The 26326-nt window shown below is 38.1% G+C and overlaps 1 protein-coding gene across 4 annotated transcripts in view; it reads left to right on the top strand.

The window, feature by feature from the left end:
- The window catches only part of GPD2 (glycerol-3-phosphate dehydrogenase 2), a 137772-nt gene that overhangs the window by 34658 nt on the left and 76788 nt on the right, over positions 1-26326 (top strand). For all 4 annotated transcript variants that reach the window (XM_059927909.1, XM_059927910.1, XM_059927911.1 and 1 more), the window contains exons 2-3: positions 3748-3857; positions 21015-21186. In XM_059927909.1, the coding sequence (XP_059783892.1) occupies positions 3756-3857; positions 21015-21186 (274 nt within the window). In that variant the 5' untranslated portion in view covers positions 3748-3755. The remainder of the gene's footprint in view (positions 1-3747; positions 3858-21014; positions 21187-26326) is intronic.

A 26326-nucleotide genomic window follows, 5' to 3' on the forward strand; every position in this document is an offset into this window, starting at 1 on the left:
TTCTCCTTGCAAGAATTAGAGGGCTGGCATTGGTCTGTGCAAATGCAGGAGCCAGTCCTGAGTCAATGTATATATGATTTATTCACAGGCTATTTAACATAGACATCAGGCTATGATAACTAAGCGAATTTTATTTTTAGGTGATTTTTCTACCTCCGGTTTTCTTTTCTACCTCTGGTTTTCTCTTCTACCTCTGACTTTCTCATACTTTTAGTTGCAAAAGGTAAAGATTTATTGACATTTTTATTCCCAGTCTTTGCTAACTTCCTGGTTGCAGCTTTTATGTAGAAGGAAGCAATCTTTTCCTCTTTGTCATCATTGTGAAAACTTTTTTCCTTATAATGGAATGTAAGTGGGTATAAGTAGTTCACAGCACATAGTTTAACGTTAATCTGGTTTTACATTTCTTTCTGTCAACATTAAAACAAAGTTTTTACATTATCTGGCAGAAGGTTACTAGCAGATATTTTGTCAGAGTCTTCCTCATTGCCTTAGAGAAACCTAATGCCGAGGGACTGTACACTTTGGGTGACTGCTTGTGAATAGGGTTTTCTTTTGGGAGTAATAGCAAAATATGGTGTGGCTCTTGGGGAGAGGTTGGCTTTTCAGAGCAAAGGCAGGGCAGAACCACCTAGTGATTAAGAGCAAAGACTAAGCTGTGGCTTTGTCACTTACTAGGAAATGACCTAGGACAAATCCCCTACTCTCTTTGAACTGCAAGTGCCTCTTTTATGAAATTAGGATGTTGTGAGGGTGATATGAGCTGATATATATAAAGAATTAAAAGCATGGTACCCTTTACGTAGCAAATAACTCAGTAAATGGCAACTATTGTCATTATAACATTAATGATGATCATGATGATAATCATGATCATCATCATCTTGGGAGAGTCAGGTGAAGTCGACTGATTATGTGCTTTTGTAAGAGTGATTTATTCATTACAACCAGCTAGGTTATCGTGTGGATAAATTTGATCACAATAGAAATAATAATATTTAAGCATAGGTTATTTTATGAAAATACTGAAAAAAGAAACTTTATTATAGCCAATATTATCAATAACTCTGCAAAATAATATGTCAATGCAGTTCTTCCATAGTATTTGTGGCTCATTGAGAAAATCCATGAAGATATCCTCCTTAACAAGTTTTGGTTTCAGGAAAATCAAATTGAGGCAATATAATAAGGTGAGCAGGGAATGTAGGGAACTACACAATTGGAAAAACTAGCTCCAAACTTAACTGGCTGAATGAACACCTCTGCTGAGACACTTTATGACTGTGTTGTATAACATCCCTCAGTTAGCTGTATTGATGTGTGGTGTCCTTTGTGAGGTCATCAATGACATTATCAACAAGACAGAAGCAATGATACTGAGCTAAAGTCAACCACCTACAAAACTCACATCCAAGGGACTGCCAGGCTGCTATCTATACGGGGTGGGCACAGGCATTGTTTAGGTAAATAGAACTAGGTCTCTATTCTCTGTCTCTAATTGTCAGGGAAGCCCAGTTAGCCAGGGGATAGCATGCTATCTCCGGGCTGCTAGGGTTTCTGTTGTGTGATAGGCACCCATATGAACATTTATAGCAGTACTAGGAATGGTGATGCTGAGCTATGACAAAGGGGTGCCTTCCAAGTTGGCTAAATTGCGGTTTTCACCATCAGAACAATCGTGGACGTTAGGTTTTTCTTAGGGTTGACTGAATGATGAATGGAAGCCCCAGCCAACATACACCAACTCTTTTGCATAACTTGGGAGAGAGGGGATGGTTGATGCAGAGAAGGGATGGAAAAGAAGAGACCTCTAGCAGTAAAGAACGTACGCATGTGAAATATTTTTCTGGTGAGAATCTTAAAAATAAAGATGAGTCTTAGAATTTAGGAGTTTGTCAGAAAAGAATGAGATCAGAAGAAAAATAAAATTTTAAGAAATGCCAGCTTTTATTTTAGTATATAATTTATAGTATTCCAAAATGGATTTTCTGTAGAGTCATAGTTACCAACTGCATTTGAAATTCTTTGATTTAGGATAGTTATGCTAATAGATTCTATTCAGTCAACATGAACTCAAACTTTTTTTTTTAAATATATAAATTTATTTATTTATTTATTTATTTATTTATTTATTTATTTTTGGCTATGTTGGGTCTGCATTGCTGCACGTGGGCTTCCTCTAGTTATGGCGAGTGGGGGCTACTTTTTGTTGTGGTGCAGAGGCTTCCCACTGTGGTGGCTTCCTTTGTTGCAGAGCACAGGCTCTAGGTGCCCGGGCTTCAGTAGTTGCGGCACATGGGCTCAGTAGTTGTGGCTCGCGGGCTCTAGAGCTCAGGCTCAGTAGACGTGGCACACAGGCTGAGTTGCTCCGCAGCATGTGGGATCTTCCCAGACCAGGGATCGAACCCGTGTCCCCTGCATTAGCAGGCAGATTCTTAACCACTGTGCAACCAGGGAAGTCCCTGAACTCAAACATTTTAACTGTATCATAATTTACGTTGAGATACTATATGTTTTTTACTATCCTAGGTTAAAATTGACTTCATATTAAATAATTTGAGTTGTGAGATATCTCTAAAGCATAACGTATGTTGTCCAGACAGGTCAGAACTCCACCCATTCAGGAAAGTAGGGTAGTGGCTTCCCTGTAACACGTGGGTGTGCCAGCTGCTTTTGTAAGTGAAAGACTTAGGCAGGTCAAATTGCTTAATATCAACTCTAAGTTAGAATTGTTTTTAGGTGATCACACAGTGTTATCGTTTTTTTGTTTTTTTTTGTTTGTTTGTTTAGCAGAATAAAAGGGAGTAAGATGTTTTTCGTTGGAATTTTTATTTTTTATTTATTTTATTTTATTTTTTTGGCTTCTGAAAAAGTTAGACTATTTAAGTCCTCAAAAAAAAAAAAATTAAGAAATTCCATCAATCCAATAGTGGAATTTTTTTTTTTTTTAACAAATGAGAAGAAAGAAAGTCAAGAGCTAACGCAGTACAAGACTTTATTTAGAAATATACAGTGAGCATGAAGGAGTGCTTGATCTGGAGGGTTTCCCCTTGAAATTTTGGTGCCATGCAACTCTGGCTAGAAGAGACCTTTTTTTTTTTTTTTTTTTAAGTTCCCTTAATGAAAGGAATTATAGCAGTGTTATCTCTGTCATTTCGTAGAAGGATCATGTCATGGTTTTCTTTTACTTTTTATCTGTAAAGTGTAGACTCTTCCAGGGATAGAAATGTAAATGTGTTGGCTTTTGGTTTTAGTGAGAGCTTTATTCGGAAGGGGAAAACTCAGGAAGGGAGTTGTACCAGAGTGGAATTCAACACTTGCCAAAGAACCCAAAGCAAGCATGAGGTTCATTGTCCTGTTGAGTGACAGAAGACTTCCACCAGTTCTTTTTGTGGAGGGGATTAGTGGTTGAACAAATTTGCAAGTACAGCATGCAGTCTTGTCAGGTACACATTTCTTTTCACAGCTCTCTTGACTTTATACTATGTAAATAACCTCAGTTGTCTCTGAATTTTTCTTTCTTTAATTCCTATTGGATGGTCAGTTTATAAAGTCAGTTTCCTAGGTTTTTTTGTGTATTGTTTTTGAATTGTGGTATACAAATTGGTTTGTTAATAAATTCCTTATTTTGTGTTTTCTTTTCTAGTTTAACATAACTTCATAATCTAAGCAGTCTCTTTTTGTTATTGGATTATTATGTGATAAAAATCCCAAATAACTTTTTTGTTTCTTTTTTTGTCTCTGTAGGCTAAGAAATGGCATTTCAAAAGGCAGTGAAAGGGACTATTCTTGTTGGAGGAGGAGCTCTTGCAACTGTTCTAGGCCTTTCTCAGTTTGCTCATTACAGAAGGAAGCAAGTAAGTAACTGTACATGTATCGATTATAATATGAAACAAATCTGTTAAAGAACTGTGTATGGGGCATGCGTAGGCTAATGGTATTGTTTAGAAATTACTGTCTCAGCTTGATCTGAAAGACACTAATTTAGAATACTGCCTTAATGATCCTTGAGAACTGTGTGTATCTCATTTTTTAAAAAGTAAATTTCTTTGTCAGAAAGCATTATATTATTTAGCCTCTGTTTTAGCTCTTTGGTTTTAAAAGACTGCTTCATTTCTGAGTGCCAGGGTTTATTCATTTATACTTTCCTTGTCTAATTCATCCAAATGTCTGGATACCTTCTATGTTCCTGCCAAGAGTTTGTCTTATTAGAAGGCAGGCAGCTGAGAAAGGAAGTGGAAAAGAAAGAGCCTATACAAAAGGCTCAATTCGGAATCTTGGGTTTATTTCTGAAAGGTTTAGTTACTTATGTAGTATTATTACTTTATACTGGGTAAAATTTTTAGTGGGAGAAAGCTATGAGAATGAGATTGGTATGAAGTTTCCAAATAATTTAAAGGGTTCAGTTTATTTTCATTTTGTTTTTTTTCCCCTTTGCACTACAACTATGCCTTCCCATAGTTCAAACTGATGCCAGGAAATAACTTTGGTGAATGGTTTCGTTCTTTTCAGCCTTGAAATACTAACCTCAGTAGTTAGTATTAATCTCCTGTTCCCCCTTCCCTATGTCATTAGGGCATTTTGTGATACCAGTTGGTTGGTGCATTCCCGATTCAAAGATGGAGGTGAAGGAATTTGGGAAGCTATTTGTAGCTGGGCTATCTATGAACTACTCACATCCTACATTTTTGTGAGAACCTTTAAGCCCTGCCTGGGCTGTCTTGTACATGTTGTTTCTGTTTCTTTGTGCTACATGGTGGTGGAGCCAGCCACGTTGCTTGGAGTCCCATGTCCTGAATCGGAAATACCATGTTAAAAACACATATTAAGAAGGATCAATTTGCTGGCTTATAAATAAAAAAGAAGCTAATTTCTAGTGCTACCTCCTAAAGATGGACGATATTGAATAGGTTGTGCTGGTTTTTTTCATTCTTAACTGTGAGCACATTACTCTTAAGGTTTCCCTAGGTATACATGTTGCAGGTATTACTGACTTGTTATTGAAGCTCATTCTCACCTGCTGAACATGCTTGATGCACTATTTCTTTTAAAATGTTTCCTTGGTTCCTTAAAAGTAAGTGTGAAAAGATGTTGGCTTTGCTCAGGCTATTTTAGAAGTGCAGTTCTGTTTGGGACATGGACTTTAACAGATTAGATTACTTCTGCCATCTTTCACCAGTGGTATCTAAAACGATATTGGAAAATGCCAGTGCCAAAGGTCACGATGTCTAATATGGTAAGTTGTTGCTAAATTTGTACATGGTTCATGTCTGTTAACAATCGTAAGCATGTTCTATTTCCGAGTTTATAACTTAACTTTGTACCTAGGGAATACTGTTTCAGAAATATATTTTGTTGTCGTCGTTGTTTGACTTCTCTTTTACTTCACAGAATAGAATAAGCAGTTGATACTGCCTCCAATCCATCAAGTTAGGGGTTAATTTTAGTCAGTAAAATCAAGCAAAACAAGGGTCTATTGATTCCTGGGACATTTTGTCATTTTCTCCTTCCTAAGTTAGACATCCTGAGCACCCTAATAGCCAAATGAAACAGATACCAGCAGTTTCAAGTCATTTATAATTTTAATCTGACAAGTTCTTTTGAGAAAAATCACCATAGGCATATTCAATCAATGAGTTGCATAAGACATATGCCCAAGTGTGTGTATTCTTTTTGTAGTGATTCCTGTCCCTTTAAGCCACTGCTATGAGCATATTTTGGGTAGCAGTTTTGGATGTAGCCATGGGGATTGGTAAAAAAAGAGAGGGGTGTGTGAGGGGGGAGAGAAGACCAGCTCAGTTGAACCATTGACATAAAATGACCACAGGCCTCAGCTGTCCTCTCTCAGAGAATATCTGCCAATCAGAGCCATTCTAGGGGAGGAAATTTTCCTGACTTCAATAAGTCAAGAAAAAAACTGCCCCTTGACACCCATTATTTGGCAACATTTTATAGAAGCTGTGACCTTAAATGTGACTAGGCATGCTCTATTTCTCCAGAGAGCAGTGCTTAAAGTATTGGCTTGTGTTTTTATCTTTTTTCCAGTTTTATGAAATGATTCCAACCGATAAACTGTCCTCCTTTAAGAATAAGTTGGTTTTGAAAGCCCAAGGTACTGATGGCTGAGAAAACTGGCTGCTGGCTTTTAAGCTTAGGCACATTTTGCTGGCATTCCTGCACTCGAAGCTCTGCATCCCCTGGCCCCTAGCTTGTGCTCATTTGATATTCCTGGTGCAAAGCTTCCTTCCTAAAATACAGGCAGAGGTCGTATTCCAAATACAAACGGGTTGATTGTTAAAGTCGGTCAGTTGTTTCAGCACCTTTGGTGACGGGATAGTGCTGTAAGTGTTTAGCTGCCAGGTCGGCTCACAAAACCCTTTTAAATTAGCTTGTATTTGCAAGGAAAAGAATAAAAGGAAAACTATTGTATATACTTTTTTGATTAATTAAACGGAAAACACAATGAAATCCACTAAGATGTGGTTCACTTACCTTTTACTCAGTTGCTTGAATAAAAGCTACTGTAGGTGAGGAAATAGAGACATTCGTGAAGACTGGCATTTCTTGTGGGCAGGTTGGACGTTAGAGGTGACAGCAAAGATTTTTTTGTTCCACTTTACTTCATGGTGTGGCTTTTCTTCATGCGAGCATGCTATTAACATTTATGGTATGTTTTTCAGTGGTGAAGAGTCTCCACTGTTGACCCAAGTGAGGCCTAGAGATTTTTTTTCTTTTGAGATAAATAAGGTCAGATTTAGAAAGGATGGAGATCATGGCCTAAGGAGAGAGCTGTTATTATTGTTGTTGTTGTTGTTATTATTATTATTATATTTTGGAGCTGGGCAACCTAAATCTTCAATTCCAGCGAGGAAGCTGATGGGGGAGAGAAGATGAATGGAACGTTGGCCTCTTTTGACTGTGTCCACCTGCAGGGAAGGAGGTTTGTGACCACAAATGGCATCCACACTCCAGGCCCCCTCCAGTGATACATGCAGGATTTTTCTGAGTAGTCTTGGAGAGGCTTCCTATTCATTCCATTTTCCCTCTCTTTTTATTTCCTCACCCACACGTAGGTGACTAAGTTTCCACAAAGCCTTCTTGATTTTTCCTTTCCCCAGACCAGCCATATGCCGAGGAACAGGAGGCCGTGTAGTGGGATATAAACTTCCCAGCACTATCTTAAATCCCACCAGGGATGTAGCAAGCAAACACCCCTGCAGTGGTGTGCAGATTTTCAAGAGTAAGGTATTTGTCATTCACTGTTTAGTATAGGTCTGTTTAATAATAAACTTTTCATTGGAAGGGACCTAGAACACATCCAGTCCTCCTCTCTGGACAGTTTGCTTTTCTCGGGGTTCCTTACTATCTAGTGAAAGGGAAGTGTTACTTCATGGGACAGCTTCCTTTTCTAATTCCAAGCTGGTGGGAGAATGGAGTTTAAATTAGGAGAGAGGGCCCAGGCAAGGTAGCTTCAGAGGCGGTAAACCTTAGCAAGGAACAGTGGTGGAGAGCGTTACAGTCAGGGCTGCAGGAGGGTTCCTCAGGGGGGTGGGAAGAATGGGGGCAAAACTAGGGTAGGATTGCAAACTTTTAACTGAGGGCTGCCTCGGGCTTTTGTCTTTTCATTAGACACTGAAGGCCTTCTTTTGGAAACTTCAAAAAATTTTAAACTCCACATTTCTTTCATACCTTCTAGGTCCTAGCTGGAAACTGGTGTAACAGTGTGGGCTTCTTTTTAACCCCAGCGGTGTGGTGGATGTAACAAAGATCTGTTTAGGTCTGAGGGTGGCCCTGTCATGTAGCACGCGCTCAGAGTGTTCCTTCCATTACCCACTCTGGAGGTGTGGTGGGCTTTGTGAGCCAGCTCTGAGGTGAAGCCTGAGAACCACAGAGAGCTTTCTCAAAGCCCAGATGTGAATGTTTTTTTCTTCTTGTCTGCACCATGCATAGGCAGGGAGTCTCTTTTCAGTGTGAGGAGTGATATTATTAGAATCAAGGAAATGAGAGTTTCTCATTGATGTTCTGTTCATCAGTAACGTAACAGAAAGGACGAGAACACGATCTTTGGAGCGTCTTTGCAGGCTGTCTGCATCTGACACCCAGCTCTGCTTCTGAACAGCTGAGTGACTATGGGCAATTTTCTTCAATTCTCTAGGCCTCATTTTTCCCGCATCTGCAAGATGGGGAGAACAGTGGTACTTCCCTCATAGGACTGTCGATGAGCAGTAGAGCCTGGGAGAATTCCTGGAATATAGTAAACTTGCCAAATGTGTTAGTTATTCCCAGGTGATATGAATATAAAGTGTGAATAACTATATGAATATATAGTTAACACGAAAGTTGCTCTCATCTTTGGAGACCCTTGGGTTCAGGGATACCGTGTTAAGACTTTGAGGTTTAGTAGCAAATGGCCTGTCCTTCATCTGAACTTGTAGGAGAATGGCTACAAACGGTCACACAAACACCCTTCTGGTTTCTCTTCTACTTGATTCCTGATCTGAAGATGAGCCAATAACAAGGTAGACAACCCCAATTATTGGCTTAAACTTTCTTCCTGTTGTAAGTAATAAATTCCTTGAAGTTCCCACTGTGTTTTTTTTTTTTCTATTTAAGCTTATATAATTTATGGCAGACTTGATTTATATGGTGATATGTTCCTAAAAAGTTATGTGAATATAGTCTTTTTGATAAATTAATGAATATATAGTACAACACTATTTGCTGTAATTCTATGGTGAAACAATTTAGAAAGCTCTGTTTTTTTTGGGGGGGTGTAAACCTGGTTTTTGAGGGTAAATCAGAATTTAGCTTGAAGGGGAATACAATTAAACTTATTCTTTCCTAAAGCCAATGATGTAGTAATATTTGTTAATGACAGGATCTTCATGCTTTGCAAAATAGCCTCTCACTTTGTAAGAGACAGCCTATACTTTGAGTGGATTACTAAAGGCTATAGTTTACTTTGTTATGCATGGTAATTAAGGGAACATGAAAAACACGATAGTGGTGATGTTAGTGAGTTGATAGCATTAGGTGAGTTGAATTATAGGTAAACCTATGTACCGCCTTTGTGAGGAAATATACCACCTTTGAGAGGCAAAGTGATGCATGAAAGATAAAATCCATAGGAATTTTGAGAACATTGTTTTAATCTCAGTCTCTCCCTCTCAATACATTATTTGTAAGAGATCCTAGTAAACAAGGGTCTTTTGATTGGTAGTACCAATGACCCAAAATTCAAAAGATAGGATTGGTGCAGCAGCAAAAAAAATGGAATGATTAGTCAGAGTAAGATCTACTTTGGGGGTTATTTTAATGGATCCTCAAATGAAAAGATATTTTGCTCCCTGAATGTGTCTGTTAAACAAGTGTGGCCGGGTTTTGGTGAGCTTGTTACGGTGCACAGGTTATGAAAGTTTCCAGGACTCTAGTTTCTTTATAAGGTAAGGATACTGTCACTTTACTCCCAGGCTTTTCCCCCCTGCCAAACACTAACCAGTTCAGAATATACAAGATAATGATCACAGTACCTGACACGTTAGCAGGTCTTTAGTATCTATTATACTTCTTTCTTTTCCCTGATATAAGATATAAAAAATTTGAAATAGACCTAGCCTTTGGCGTAATAAGAAAGATACAACACCAGGTTTCTTTAAATAGCTGAGCTTTTGATTGGCATAATGCTGCTTACATTAACTGCTGGCCAGAGAAACTGGTAGAGGTTAGAGAAACCGTAAGTTGAGATGAATATCAATCAAAGAGAAATCAAAATTATCAGCACAACCAATCAAAATCATAAGCACACTAAATACTAGTGAGGTTGTGGAGCTACAGGAACCCTCATTCATTGTTGGTGGGAATGCAAAATGACACAGCCACTTTGGAATGCCATAGTTGGGTGGTTTCTTACGAAACTAAACATATTCTCACCATATGATCCAGCAGTCACGCCTATTGATATTTACCCAAAGGAGCTGAAAACTTATGTCCACACAAAAACCTGCAAATGGATATTTATAGTAGCTTTATTCGTAATTGCCAAAACTTGGAATCAATCAAAATGGCCTTCAGTAGGCGAATGAATAAATAAACTGTGGTCCATCCACACAATGGAACATTATTCTGCACTAAAAAGAAATGAGCCATCAAGCCATGAGGAGACATGGAGGAACCTTAATGCGTATTACTCAGTGAAAGAAGCCAATCTGAAAGGGCTACACTCTGTATGAATCCAACCATATGACATTCCAGAAAGGGCAAAACTTTGGTGACAGTAAAAAGATCAGTGGTTGCCAGGGATGTATGCAGGGAGATGAATAGGCAGATCACAGAGGATTTTTAGGGCAATGAAAATACTTTGTGTGTGATACTGTGGTGATGGATACATGTCATTATACATTGTCCAAAACCATAGAATGTCCAACGCCAAGAGTGAACCCTTAAGTAAACTATTGACTTTGGGTGATTATGATGTATCAATGTAGGTTCATCTTTGGTCAAAAATGTGCCACTCTGGTGAGTGATGTTGATAATGGGGGAGGCTGTGAGTATGTGGGGCAGGAGGTATATGGGAAATCTCTGGAACGTCCTCTCAATTTTTTTTGTAAAACTAAAAGTGCTTTAAATTTTTTTTAAGTTATACTTAAAATCATAAGCATAGCATCTAGGACAAGATGTCAACTGAGAAAATTTCAATTGTAAAAATTCTACTTAAGTATCACTTTTCAATAGTATCTTTGATTGAATATAACTATTTTTTGAATGCACTTAGTATCTTTAAGAATTTAACCTCAGTTGTAAACATTCTTCTGGCTCCTAAGCTAAAGAGTATCTGTGGGTTTGAAATTCAGTAGAAATCTTCCTGAGCACTAATGTAGCTGAAATTATCACGTGACACGTTGGCTTTCTGCTTACCAGATTGCTTTTAACTTTGTGAGGCAGTTCTGGCTACCAGACTTGTTTGTTCTCTCTGAGTAAACAGTCTTACATCTCCAGAGGCATTTTTCATAGGTTCATAAACAGCATTTCTCTTAAAAAAATCTTATAAAAGTGCTGTAACAGGAACTGTTCTTAAACAGTCTACATTTTTGTTGATTTTAATGTTTAGGTGGGAACTGTAGTGTTAGAGACCACATGAAGAATGTATTTTTAGGAGGAGAAAGGACTAGTGGTTGAATAATAGGCTTCAGGGTTCATCTGCCTGCTTAGAGAGCTGTCAGCATTAGCATTACGTCAAACATGAAGGAAGAAATGTCTCTGCACCATGGTTTGCTGGGGCTTGCATTTGCTTATCTGTCCTTCTGGAGCTTTATCTCTATGGATTTATTTTTCTATATATGGTGGGGTCTAACCCGTCAGAGGAAGATTCTGGACTGTATACAAAGTATGGGAATTGCAAATCTTGGGTTGTAATGCTAAATATATCTCATATTTGTGTATTAAGTGGAGTAAGCTAATTGGTGTAATAAGCAGCTCCCAAAGCTCAGTGGCTTATAATGAAGGTTTCTTTCTTGCTCACATTACACTTCAGTGTGGATAGGTGGGGAATTGTTTCTTGTAGTTATTCACGGACCTATGTCCCTTTATTCTAGTGGCTTCTCCATGTTTTATAGCTTTTTGACCCACTGGATCATTTCTAGCCAACTGTAAGGGAGGGTGGGAAGTGTAATCCAGCAGTGTTCTCTGGAAGAAGAGAAAAAGTTTTAAGCATCCAGCCATTAAATCTGTGTCCTGACTTTAATTTCTAATCAGTTTGACAAATAAGCTGCATTTTTTTGATGACAGTTTTATTGTTAGAGTTTATGCCAAAGACTGTATAATTCATTTTCTTCTCTTGTTTAGAACCCTGTGCCTAGATTCCTGGAAGAATTGTTTTTCTCCTAAAAACACAACTAAATATGTTGGGGCTGTGTCTGATATCTAAAGCTTGATGAGGATTCTGAGCACATTGTATTTTCCATAAGGCGAGTTGAAACTAACTCTATATGGTTAACCGTTTCTCAGAGGCATGTTTCATGAAAGTACTGAAATTATGCAGACAGAGCTGGAAATGTTCTTTGAAGTGCATCCTATCATTTTCCTTATAATTTTGGTTTTTATTTAACACTTAGCTCCCAAAGTGGGGCCATGGCAATATCTTTGAGTTATAACTCACATCAGGCCTTCGAGGAGTTTGTGATGCTATTTTATTGCTGGCATACAAAATCCGCGAGGTTAACTGTACTGCGATAGGTCACACAGTGAGTCAACGACTGAGCTATGATTAGCGTTGACAGCTGGTGAGCTTGTAGGCTGTTGCTAACTGAGCAACATTGACATTCATTTTGATTTGACTTTGCATTTCACTTTCAACTATTTATCCATTTTAAGGCCTCCTTAAGAAACTTTTTAGGGATATTGTGGGACTGAGGAAACTTTCTAGAAATGCTTTGGGAAAAGTCTACTAGCTTCCCTCTCCAGCTTAATAGTTACATTGTGTTAATGCTAAGTAGGCCCCCTTTTGGTAGAGTTTGCAAATTAAGAAAATAGATGCTTTAAGATGTTAGGCGATGTTAGGCAAAATAATTTTACATGCTTTATTTCAAAATCTGTGATTTTTCAACAAAGAAGTTCTGAGATCCAATTATATGCTTGTGAGTATAAACTAGAAAAATTATAAATGTGTATATATTTGATGAAATAATTCACAGAGAAATGGAAAACGTGCATCACAAATTATACCCCAAACTATTGTTGAACTTAAAATTAAAATGCAGCCAAGGGCCATCTGGATTATGAAACTTGGAAATGGTCCTTTGGCTCATTGGGTCAGCATTTTATTCACCTGAGAGGGATGGGGGGGGAAAGTGAGTCCCATTTCAGTTCTGTATCCATTTCCAAATGTATGTGTTAGGGAGGTTTTTAAGGAAAAGTGCTATTTCGTGGAACCCTGGCTGTCACTGGCCGGTGTGGTTGGCCATGGGCAAAGCAGGTTCCCTCAGACTTCTGATTCCACTGGCTGCTATCAGCTGTTCCCTGCATTGCTGGTGCCGGCGAGGCGGGTGGATCTAGAGCCTTAGGTAACCCACACATACAGGGAAAGATAACCTAGCAGAGCTGAGGACATGGGATTTGGAGTCAAACCAGGGATCAGATTCTGATTCAGTTACTTGCCCAAAGAATAACAAAACTCAGTTTCCTCACTGGTCAAAGGATGAGTCCCTTCTGTGTCAGGGTAAGACCCAAGGGACCTGACTTGTTAGCGTGTGGGCTAGCAGCAGCCCTTCTTGCCTTTCTGCACTCCCTGCTCTCAGGCTCCCTCTCCAGATCCTGTCACTCTCAGCACACCACTGGAATTGAAGAGCAGTGTCAAGTTCAGACACCTCCAAACACATATTCTATGCCTTTAAACTACTTATTTGAAAACTGGTAAAACGTATCCCTCAAACCTCAGATCATGTAGTTATGCGATTTTATTTGAAGTAGATTCAGACAAAGCCAAAGGGTTTTCCCTATTTTTCAGCTATAAAAAAAGTTTTATAATTTAATGATTTGGCTATGTTGTGATTGGTATTAAAAGAGCTTCTCTGCGATTTCTTAAAGGAATCACAACCACTTAAAAGGCGCGATAGCACCTTCAAGGTGAGCTAGAGCTCTTTTCTCAGCCACCCTAGAAAGATGGACTTGTCTTATTTTCTCTTGTCTGGTCCCCAGTGGAGATGACGGTCCACCCATTAGCCAGTCTTCCTACTGAGTGATCATGAATCCCTCACCCAGTACGTTTATATTGAGAAATGTTGCTTACTGTCCTGTAAGTATAAGAAGAAACACCATTGTTTAGAACCAAAGTGATTCAGGAGGTGAAAGGTCATTAAAACATCTTAGGATTCATTCTAAGGAGATGCTTATTGCATTTCCTTTCCAGGAATATGGAAATATAGTATTTTTCAGTGACAACGAAACATGAAACAATTCTCCTTAAATCTAATGATTCCATTATCAATATATATGATTCAATCACATAATGAGAGAAAGAGAGAGAGAGAGAGTGATAGTTGCAGTAAGAAGTGATTTGCATGAAACCCTACTTTATTCTCCAATTATTACTCTACATGATTACAGGACAACCTGGTTGGTAATTGCATGTGGTCTTTAAGTATGCACTTCTTTCAGAAATAGACACTAATTATTAGATCTTGTTTTCGGTCTCACCTGAAGTTGCAAACGTCTAGGATATATATTTTTTTAAATTTGCAAGTCTAATGGTGTACAGACATAGTAAAACTGATCTCATTCTGAATCCCGTTTAGTTCTCTGGGATGTAAACTCTCAAAGATTATGAACTCGGCTTTCAATTCTGTATAGGTTTTCTATGTGCCAGTCTCTTGACAAAAGCCATATGTTTGCTATCAGAATGCTGGAGGAATTTTATGTTTTTAAAATGTAGAGGAACCTTTGCTTACAAGTTAAAAAAAACCCCACCTACTTCCCCACAGCTCACGATAATTAAATATCATCAGAAATAACAACATCAAAGTAATATTAAATATTAGGTATTCTCCTAATTCTACCAAGATAAGAATTTTTTGTTTTGGATCTGTGCTTGGACTTATGCTAGGCACAAGGCAGTTTGCTTTGTGTCTTGGGCTCTGCTTCCTTCCGGCGTCAGTGGCTGAATTAGGTAATAGATCCTGAATCTGATAGTGCTGGGCTTGTCCTGTCTTAGACCAGGCTTAGCAAACTTATATGCCTGCAGGGGCCCGGCTGGGATGATGAAAGTGTGAAGCCAGTGAGTGGGAATCCTGGGCTAACAAGGGTGCACAGCCCTGCCTAAGGGCAACAGCTGCTGTTCAGTTTCAGCAGATTGATCTCAGATAGAAATCCTAATTTTTATGTGAAATATAACAATTTATGTCATTTGTTTATATTATTTTTAAGTTGAAGTATAGTTAACTCACAATGTTATATTAGTTCCAGGTGTACAACATAGTGATTTGCTATTTTTATAGATTATGCACCAAAGTTAGTATAGTATTAATGACTACTTTCCCTGTGGTGTACATTACATCCCTGTGACTTATTTATTTTATAACTGGTAGTTTGTACCTCTTAATTCCCTTTACCTCTTTCTCCCATCCTCCCACCCTCTCCCCTCTGGTGACCTGGGTATTTACCTGAAGAAAATAAAAACACTAATTAAATAAGATACATGCACCCCAGTGTTCATTGCTGTGTTATTTACAATAGGCAAATATGGAAGCAACCTGTGTCCACTGACAGATGAATAGATAAAGAAGATGTCGTATATATATGCAATGAATATTAACCATAAAAAAAGAGTGAAATCTTCCCATTTGTGACAACATGGATAGACCTGGAGGGTATTATGCTAATTGAAATTAGTCAGATAAAGACAAATACTGTATATTTTTAGTTATATGTGAAATCTGAAAAACATGAACAAATGTTACAAAACAGAAATAGACTCACAGATATGGAGAACAATTTTTAAATATTGGATGTGTAACTCACGTTTTTAAGAAAGTAGTATGTAGACCAATTCACTACAATGACTTCTGGTTTTAGCACATGCTGTGCCTACTTCCTTTCCTGGCATTTTCACCCAGCTAATGCCTATTAGTCTTTCTTGACCTGATTTAGCTGTGGTTTCCAGGAAACCTTCTCAGGTCTGGCTCATGCCTCCCATGGCTCTTATAGCTTCTTCTCTATCTTTAATCCACCTGTTAAGCAATATTATAATTTCCTCTTTATCTTTTTGTTTTGTCCTCCAGTCTGTAGAATCCTTGAGGGCCTCCACTGGATGAGGAAGTGCAGTGGTGCGTGAGGTGTCTTCTTAGGTGACTTAGGGCATGTTGCCTTTCCAAGCCTTCTCCCAGAATCTCTGGATCAGTCCAGATTCCTGTTTAATCAACTGCCTTGATTAATTTGTCTGCGAAGTTTGATTAGTAGGTCTGGGAAGATTTGGAGCACAAAGGCCCCCTTGCTTAAAGCATGCTGTTACTTACCACTGCTGTTTTATTCCTACTGCTTTTCTTTAATTTCTCCTCAGTCGACATATTCTAGGGAAGGTAGAGTGCAGATGTGTTTCTGTGACTCAAAGCCATATGAAGCCCAAATGAGTCTTTCTCTTGTCATAATTATAAGGAGGGCCCTAGGCTGTGTTTACTGCCTCTAAAATAAACTTGGTGCTTAGCTTCTCAGTTGCAACACTTTCCAGCTTTTATGAAAAAAATAAACAAAAATAAAGTGTTATTTTAAATGTAGTGTCAGAAATTAAATAAATTACCCTCAATAGTGCCGTATATTTAAAAAAATATATTTTTGGAAGGATTGTTCAGCAAAACCTCCACAACAGAACCATACCACAAAACACCCCCAAAACTTTCTGCATTTGGTAACTGGTGATATCTCATCCTATTATAACTATTTAGTCTATTTCTTAATTTTTCTCAAATTATACGTAGAATCAGTATGTTGTAATGATGTAAAACTTAGTCTGTGTCACCAGGCTGCATAAGTTCAATTCCTAGCTCTACCATATACCAGCTGTATAATCACAGGCCAAGTGCTTAACTTCTGTGTCTCAGTTACTCCTTCTGTAAAATAGAAATCATAGTAGTACCTAGCTCACAGAGTCATTGTGAGGATCAAGTGAGTGAAAAAAGTAAAACCCTAATAATAATAAATATTATGCCTGGTGCATAATAAATAATAAATAATATGCCTGGTGCAGAATTGCTGTGTATATGGTTACTTATTATTTTTTAAGTCAAGTTTATTGAGGTATGATTTGGGGTGTAATTTACATGCAGTAAAATTCACCCTTTATAACGTAAAGTTCTGTGAGTTTTGACAAGAGCATATGGTCATATAACCATCACCACAGTCAAGATATAGAACATTTCTATCATCCTCAAAAGCTCTCATGTTCTCTGTAGTCATTCCTCCCCACCACATCTCCAGACCCTGACCATCACTGATCTGTTTTCTGACCATATACGTTTGCTTTTACAGAACATCATGTAAATGGAATCATGCCCTATGTAGACTTCTGAGTCTTTCTTCTCTCACTTGGCACAGGGATTGGCAAACTTTTCTCTAAAGGGCCCGGCAGTACATGTTTTAGGCTTGCAGGCCATACCTTCTCTGTTGCAACTACTCCACTCAGCTATTGCAGTCGTGTACTAGGCATGAATGATTGGGGGTGGCTGTGTTGCAATAAAACTTTATTAAAATAAGTAGCAGCCACATTTGGGTGGAAAGCTGTAATTTCTCAACCTGTGACTTAGCATGATGCTTTTGAGATCCATTCATGTTGTTGTGACTATCAGTAATTTGTTCTTTTTATTGCCAGTTATTATTCCAGTGCATGGATGCACCAGAGTTTGTTTAGTCATTCACCAGTTGAAGGATGTTTGGGTTTTTAATAATTTTTGGCAATTATAAATAAAGCCACTGTAAATATTTGCCTACAGGTTTTTGTGTGAACACAGGTTTTGATTTCTCTTGAGTAAATCACCTGGGGGGGCCACTGTATGGTAAGTGTATGTTCACCTTTATTAGAAACTCTCAATTGTTTTCCAAAATGGCTGGATTATTTTGCATTTCCATCAGCAATATAAGAGAGTTCCAATTGTGTTGTATCACCACCAGCACTTGGTATTGTCCATTTCTTTGTTAGATTTAAGCTACTCTGAAAAACTATGAAGCATCTTAGAAACTAAAGATGCTTACCTTTATGTTGTATTAAGTCGAAAGCTCTTGAAGGGTTTTACACGTGGAAATGACATTATTTGGGTTTTTACACGATTACCCCAGCTGCAGTATGGAGAATGACTTGGAAGGAGGAATGGTAACTGTGTGAAGACCTGTAGGAGGATATCATTTTAATATAGAGGAAAGGGAAGATACCTGGACTTGAAAGGCAGTGAAGATGGTGTGACTAGATGTGAGAATTTTTTTAGGTGGTGGAATTTATAGAACTCAATGATTGACCAGATAGGAGACTTAAGAGAGTGGCACAAGAAACTAGATATAAAATGGTACCTTCACTGAAATGAGGAAAATTTATAGGGAAAAAGGTTTTGGGAGATAAAGTTATCAGTAGAATTTTAAGATAATGTGAGACATCGAAATGAAGGTGCCAAGTAGGGAGTTTGATATCCAGGTTCTGGAATAGGGGAGCATAATTGAGGGTCAGGGTGGTATGAAAGGTATCTGATAATATGGAGGAAGATGATGTTCCCTAGAGAGAGTTTTTAGTGATCTGAGAAGAGTGAGTAGGACAGACTCAAGAGGAACCTCAACGATTAATGTTGGACAGCAGACAGACATCCAAAGGAAACTAGAGAGTGAGTTCAAGAGGCTGGAGGGAGAGAGAGAGAGAGAGAGAGAGAGAGAGAGGTCATTTCAGACTGCCATCTTCCAGATGCTGAGGTGAATGTGCTGAGGTGACAACTGAAATGAAGGATGAAAAGTGCTCACTGGGTTTGGCAGCATAGTGGACATTGGTCAGTGTTGGTGGTCTGGTCATGGTGGTGGTGCTGGTGTATGTGAAAATCCATATTAAACTTGAGTTGGGGAGTGAATGGGAGGTGAGGCAGTAAAAAAGCAAGGGTATACAGTTACTTCAAGAATTTTCAGGCTGATTGTTAGAAATATATGTAAGAGACATTTTTTACTGTTTGTTAAGATGAGACAGGTTAGAGCGTACCGATGAGAAATATGAGGCAGGGGATGAGGACAGGAGAAACAGCATAGTCAGTGGAGAGATGCACAAAAGGCATGAGAAATGCCCATCAGATCTGGTGTACTTGCTGAAGAAGAGATTCTGCTGAGTTTAATCTCCATGGTTGCAACCTGTGAGCAGAGTAGAATGGGATCTCTTAGTATTGCCAAGTTCTAATGAACTCTACCATAATACCGTCCTTACATTTATTTTCAACTATTTCTAGAAAACTTACCAAGCAGCAAATGTCAGCACAATTCTTTTGATGTGTGAAAATGCTCTGGCAGTTTAGTCACTTGTCAGTCTCATGTTCAAGTCTTATCCATCTGTCATGGCCCAGTTGAAAGCCTCAGATGAAAGACTCTCCCTCTCTAATCTGAATGGTCATAGCTTGGTGCTTTTTTTTTTTTTCCTCTATTTTGGCATTTGTTCTTGTATGTGTTTACAGTGTGTGTGTGTGTGTGTGTGTGTGTGTGTGTATGGTTTTTTTCATTCTTCTCATTAGATGATGGAAAACAAAGACCATGACTGAAAGGCGTCTTATATTCTCCACAGCACCTAGCCAGTTACATTTATTTAGCTTGTTACCTTAAATGCATGTAAATATGAACATGGGGAAATGGTTATTAGCAGACAATTAGGAGGAGTTATATAAGGAAGCACAAGATTTTTGTGGTTTGGAATCTGAATTAATAGTCTGAAAAATTATGGTACCAGATTATAACATTTTGTATTTATGATACTTAGTAAAATATGTTTTGGAAGTTTCCTGTTCCCTGCTATTAAAGAATCAAATTATTTAACAATAATACAACTCCTCTTTGGTGTAATTCATAGTTTACTACCTACTTTCATATCATTATTCCCTTACTGAGGGTAACCCAAAGATAAAGAGATAGAGGCATCACAGGGGTTTCATCCCATGTTGCAAATGAAGAAACCAAAGCCAGAGAGATAATCGGTCAAAAGTCCCTTTACTAGTAAGCACAGATGCTAAGATATAAGCCAGGACCCTCTGATTCTAATCCAGATTTCTTTCAATGTGCTCTATGGCTTTTAGGGTTTTTTTAAATAGAAATCCAATTGGCCTGATAATAATTAAATCCAATTGTAAGGAGCACTTTGGTCTATTTTATTTAAATGAATAAAAAATCACTTATCAGGACAGTCTCTTGGTCAGAGCTAAGACCACCTTTTCTGGAAGAAGCTTGGCCTTGTGGTTCAGAGCTTCATACATGGCCCTTCAGCAGAATGGGAAGAACACTGCCCTTGTGGGTTGTGCTGATGCTGTGATTTAAAGAAAAGAAAATAGAAGCCACACATCTGTGGAATACTAACTGTTAGAGCAACAGTGACCAGCACTGTTCAGTATAGTGAACGAACCTAGTATTCGCATTTTGGAGAAAAAACAGATGCATATCTGTTTTTCTAAGCTTTTGACTCTGACTTACTACTTTTTTTTATATAAAGACTAGCATCATTTTCTATTTAGGATGATAACTTATATTCTAATGAAAGAACTAGAAATAAGGAAGGTCATTATCCTTTAGGGGGACTATGGCTGGCTTTAATTATATTATTGTTAAAGCTTCCACAAATTGAAATAGTGTGTTTTAAATATATAAAATCTATAATTTTCTGTTAAAACGTTGAATGGGGAAGCCTCTGACTAAAATCTTTATATAGTATTATTCCCATCGGCCGGAGCTGATTATTAAACTGGATAATAACGTCTGTTGAACAGATTCTTTTTAATTGTACTGACTTTAACTTATAGATCCCCAAACTCAAGAATATATTTTTGTCAGGGGAATTAAGGAATGAAGAACATACACTTTTAAGAAATTGCAGAAAGGCATAAAGTGCTTTTTCCTCCTCCTTTCCACACTTTTAAATGTTATCTGAATGAATGGCTGCTACCGGGTAAAACATTTCCTTATGTTCTCCTATAAATTGTCTTAGACAAGGTATTTGGGAATTGCTGTACAGTGTGGGAATTAAGTGAACTTGGTTGTATATGAAACCAAAACGATCAGTTGAGATATTGAATCTGAAACCAGGTGTTCCACGGTTAAATAGTTATGATTCATGGAAAAAAAAACCCACAGAATTTTAAGGACTTTTTTTTCTCCAAGGCAGTTGGTTCTATCACTCACTCCATGTGGACTGTAGACTCTGGTCTAGCTCCGGTTATCCTTATCTCCATTACAAATCTTTTTTTAGTATATCGTAAAATTTATTAAATTGGCATTCCAGGCAAACATTTGAAAATGGTCTTTTACCTCAGGTGAACCTGGCCTTTGTTGAAGCAGCAGACTGCGTCTCAGAACCTGTTAACCGGGAGCCTCCTTCCAGAGAAGCTCAGATACTGACTTTGAAAAACACGTCTGAATTCGATGTACTTGTCATTGGAGGAGGAGCAACAGGAAGTGGCTGTGCCCTAGACGCAGTCACCAGAGGTGAGTTCTGGTGTGGGTGGATGTAACACAGGTAAAGGTTCCATCTGTCCTTCTGATACAAACACACAGTGTGCGCTCCGTGCTGAGAAGTCACGTTTCTGTTGCATTGCTTAATTTTCCGTTCTTTGTGAAGCACCTTCCCATTTTTAAGATGTAGGTACTTGCACAATTTTGAAATTAAATATAGTTTGTCTTTTACACTGAAATGAATTTATTTAAAAAGAAAACTTTATATTCCTGTGAATTCATTGATTTGATGTTCTGGTTAGTTTTTTTGATACACAGTTAAAGTACATTTATGTGAAATAAAATTATTTGTGTATCACCTAAAATCACATTTATGTCAGTGATTTATCTTTAATAAAAAGATTTATTTAAATGAATTAATCTATTAAAATAATTCTTTTTGTTTCTCTATCGATTAAAATAATCTCTTCCAATGAAATACAGACTACAGTTTGGGAAACTCTAGTGCAGGTGACTGAATAATGGAAAAGACTAGCTAACCTGTAGTTCTGTCTCACCCTATTAGTAAGCTCCAGGAAAGATATGAGAAGTTCTTTCAAAATGGCAACAGGATATATAAAGAAAGAAATTTTAGTACGGAACACCAATGCTCTTACGTATGATATATTTAATGATTTGCTTCTTTTGCCTGTGGTTATTAGTGTGGAGTTTGGAATCAAAGAAATCTGACTACATATCCTGGCTGAGCTGCTTTATCAGATGTATGTATGTATATACACACACGCACATACACTTAAGCAAGTTACTTAATTTCTCTAAGGTCCCTCATCTTTCAAATAAGGAAGAAAAATCTTCCGTTAATGATTGTTATGAGGATTAAATGCATAATCATGAAGAGGATTTAAAACAGTGCTTGTCACACAAAGTAGAAACTCAATAAATTGTAGATAGTATTATAGCTGCCATTAATAACATGAAGGCCAAAGACTTTTAGAACCAATTGTCCTGGAGAAATAATCCTTTGTGATTATTTTTAGATATATCAAATTGGACTGGGTACTGCTGCAAGGAATTTTGACTCCAAATTATTTTAGTTACTATATAAGGTTCAGTATTCATTGCAGTTTCATATTAAGTGGTAATAGTTTATTACGTGGAATACTTTTTCTCAGATTAAGTTACTACCACACCCACCCTAGACTTAGTTACTTTGCATGTCTGGTAGATTTTAGTCTTACAGAAATGAAATAAATTTCGTGAGATTAGGCACACATAAGCCAAAAAGTATGCTAGATTTACTGTGATTGCACAGGACCCCCACTTGAGTTTTGATCCATGTAGACATCACAGCCTAGGTCCTTTCTGTCAATTCCAAATAATGGTAAATTCACAATAATAAGTCCTGGAACATACTCAGTTTCCTGGCAGACCCTAATATTTATATAATTCCGTCTCCATCCATAGTTTATAATTTAAGCTGCATTATCCTGGGACATACTAAGTCAGATGGAAAGAAGAGTTGAAGTTACCTCAAGGTGTTTGAATTCAACACTCTTCCCTGGAGTCCCGGGAAAGAGTGTGTCAAGAGAAGACACATAGGCAGTGTAATGGGAGGTCTCGTTTGGGACGGCCCCAATTGTCCTGGGACTACCCCAGGGGTTAGAAGTTACCAGATGACAATTTTCTATGTCCAAGAGGATCGTTTCCCCAGTAGGGTTCAGAAAAATATTTCTTGCTGTCTCCACTTATGTTCATGCTATGTACCGAAGTATACAGCAGTTCTTTTTCTTTCATTTCAACAAATATTGGCTGAGTGCCTGCTTTATGCATGGCAATATTCAAAGTACCACATGACAATACAAAGATGTTTGATCCAGGATCCACCCTTAGGTTGCTCCAAGTTCTGTAGTTCTGTAGTAGACTGAGTTACCCTATAGAGAATATGTGCCTTTCAGGAGGCTTGGGGGCATTGTTATATCTGCATAGAATGGCCTGGAGAAAGCAAGCTGCTATTTAGCACGGGTAGAATTTTAGTAGGCAAACATTGCTTGCTGAAAGTGTGCCAATCTGAGGGAACATGTGAGAGGAACAGTGTGTGTGGGAAACAGCCCGTGTTTCAGTTGGGATCACCCAGGCTGTGCTGGGGAGGATATGAGAGGAGTGCAAAGGCAGGGCTGGGCCTGGGTTACTGGGGAAAGGCCTTTGGACTTTACTGAACAGGCCACTCTGAGACAGTGAAGAGCCTTCGTGATGAGGAAAGGATAGGCAATAAGGAAGAAGCAGGCACAGGGCTAAACTTTTAAGAGATCTAGAGACAAATAAAGCAGAAAGGACGTAACTTGCTGGTGTAGTAGGATATGAATAAGGGAGGCAATATGTGCAAGAATTGTTTCTTCTTTCTTTTCTTTTTAAGATAGGAGCCATCTGAATATTTCTGTAGACTCAGAGGAGAACCTTAACATGCAAATAATAGAAGGCTGCATGTGGAACAAGCTCTCGGGAAAATACGAGGCATGGGATATCAAAGATGTATCTTAGCTTTGGCAGGGCAAGAAGAGACATTTCTCAGAGACAGATACAAAGTGTAAAGATTCTAAGGCATAAAAGAAGGAGTCTGTGTGACTATGAAGAGCTATTCTTAAACACTCAAAAAGAAGTGAGATGTGCTACTTATGGATAGGAGTAGGGACTTGGATGTAGAAAAGATTTAGAGAATGTGATAGGAATAGGGGTTGCTTTGCTCTGCTTAGAAAAGGATATCTGTGTGTGTGTGTGTGTGTGCGTGTGTGTGTGTCCCCATGTGTGTCTAACATTGCTCAGAGTTGGGGCAGAGAAAATACACGATAGGGTAGAATCCCAAATGGAGAACTGACTAGGTATCAATGACAGAAGGAGAAAATGAGAAAAGATTCCATGAAGGCAAGAAATTGTTTAAATGGAAACTTAGGACTGGTAGGGGGAGGTAAGGGAAGTTGGAAAGCCAGCTTCCCTCAAAGAGTTAGGACCGTGAGTGCAGTAGCAAAAAGGCAACTACTGATGAAGTGCCTTTTATTCCTTTTCTCCTTTTGAAAAGTCTCACCTATATTTGCTTTTGTGCATTTTTTAGATAGCTTTTTTTTTTTAATTTTTATTTATTTATTTATTTATTTATGGCTGAGTTGGGTCTTCGTTTCTGTGCGAGGGCTTTCTCTAGTTGTGGCAAGCGGGGGCCACTCTTCATCACGGTGCGTGGGCCTCTCACTATCGCAGCCTCTCTTGTTGCGGAGCACAGGCTCCAGATGCGCAGGCTCAGTAGTTGTGGCTCACGGGCCTAGTTGCTCCGCGGCATGTGGGATCCTCCCAGACCAGGGCTCGAACCCGTGTCCCCTGCATTGGCAGGCAGATTCTCAACCACTGTGCCACCAGGGAAGCCCTATTTTTTAGATATCTTTTAAAAAACATAGATAAGATCATACTGTAGTCATTACTTCGCAGTGTGTTACTTTCAAATAACAGTATAGTTAATCAATCTTTACATGTATATGGTATTCATTGTTTTTCATGGCTGAAAAATTCATCCCAAAGACGTTCTTGTTAATGACTCTTTAGGTGGTTTCCAGTTTGTTGTTTTGTTTCATTCTGCTGTTTAACATAATACTACTTGTGAGTCAACTGCTGAACCAGCTCTGGGAATATAAAGACTAACAAGATGTGGCCTTGCCCTCGAGGAGCTTATAGTTTATTAATATTTGCTGAACAAACATTTTTCTTTTGGGCAGTAAAGAGTGTTACCTAGGACATTAGCAGACGATTGTGGGTGATGGCAGTGATGATGATTTTGAAAAGATAAGAGTTTTCAGAGCCAGAATGTTGACAAGATTTTCAATACTTATAGTTAGTAACAGCTAAGAAAATGGTGTACTTTCAATATCTCCTGGTATTTCAATTGCTGTCTTTTAAAATAATTGACTGACTGTCTTATTTTATGTACACGGAGTTACGATTTATAAAAAGGATGGATAAACCATAGTTTGTATTTCCTTTATTATGCTGGTAGCCCTCTGAGGGTAGCATTTATAATTAAAATGTATAGAGATGCTGAATTTAATCTATATTTATCCTTTTACTACAATTTCTGATCATATCAGTAGCCCTCTGAAGTGTGAAATAATCATGGGCATTTGGTTAATGAATTGTGCATTGTTGCTGTTCATTCATAGAATTTGCTCTTTTATTATATTTGATGCTTCACTTAACAACAAATTTTGCTTTCTCTGCGTTTGATACGTTTTTACCAAATTATTCCTGACTGTATCCATTAATCTTTAGTCACATTTGACAAAAATAAATTACTGTGATCTTTTAAAGTTACCAGTAATAATTAGATTTTTCAGGACATCAAAGTTTTGGGGGAACTGCTAGATGTTAAAAGGCTCGTATAAAAATGTTTTCACAAGGTTTTTGATGAAATGTTGTGCCCAAATGCAGTTTTGGTAATGGATAAACAAAGACCACAGAAGGAAGAGAAAAAGTCATGACGTTTTCATAATGAACATTTATTTGCATTCTTACCATCTGCATTTTCTTGGGAATCAGTTTTTCATTTGTTTCATTTGGGAATATTATTTTATAAACATAATATGCACGGCTCCCCTTACGTTCTTCTGCAGGTCTCTAGGATCAATAGGAATTGCTTCTCTGTTTAACACCTCTGTGGTCAGTCCCCAGCCTCGAAGCACGATGATATAGGAGGCACTTTGCCCCCAAAAGAGAGCTGCAATGAAGAGACTCTGATAAATATAGTCACTCCCTCAGGGGACTTCAAGATGTTTTTTTTCAGCTCTTTTTTGTTATTTTATGTGATTTACCTGTATGTATCAGGGGTCAACTAGCACAATTTTGTTTTAAAATCTTATTTATAAACTTAAACTTTATGGCTTCAAAATTCCAGAGAAGACTGCCTCTTGCTAGAAGAAAACATTAATTGTAGTTCTCTTGTTTAAAAATGTATATGTACTTCTAGTTTATGAATGGTGCCTGGCTAGTAATTCCTGAATTCTCACCACAGCTCCTTCGAGTCTGAGACAGTATAGCATAACGAGTAAGGACACAGGCTATGAAATGAGAACCAAGTGGAATCAGTCAGCTTCATCATTTACTAGGTCCATGACCTTCAGTAAGTGTTCTAACCTTA

This window comes from Balaenoptera ricei, chromosome 7, assembly GCF_028023285.1.
Source record: "Balaenoptera ricei isolate mBalRic1 chromosome 7, mBalRic1.hap2, whole genome shotgun sequence".
NCBI lineage: Eukaryota > Metazoa > Chordata > Mammalia > Artiodactyla > Balaenopteridae > Balaenoptera > Balaenoptera ricei.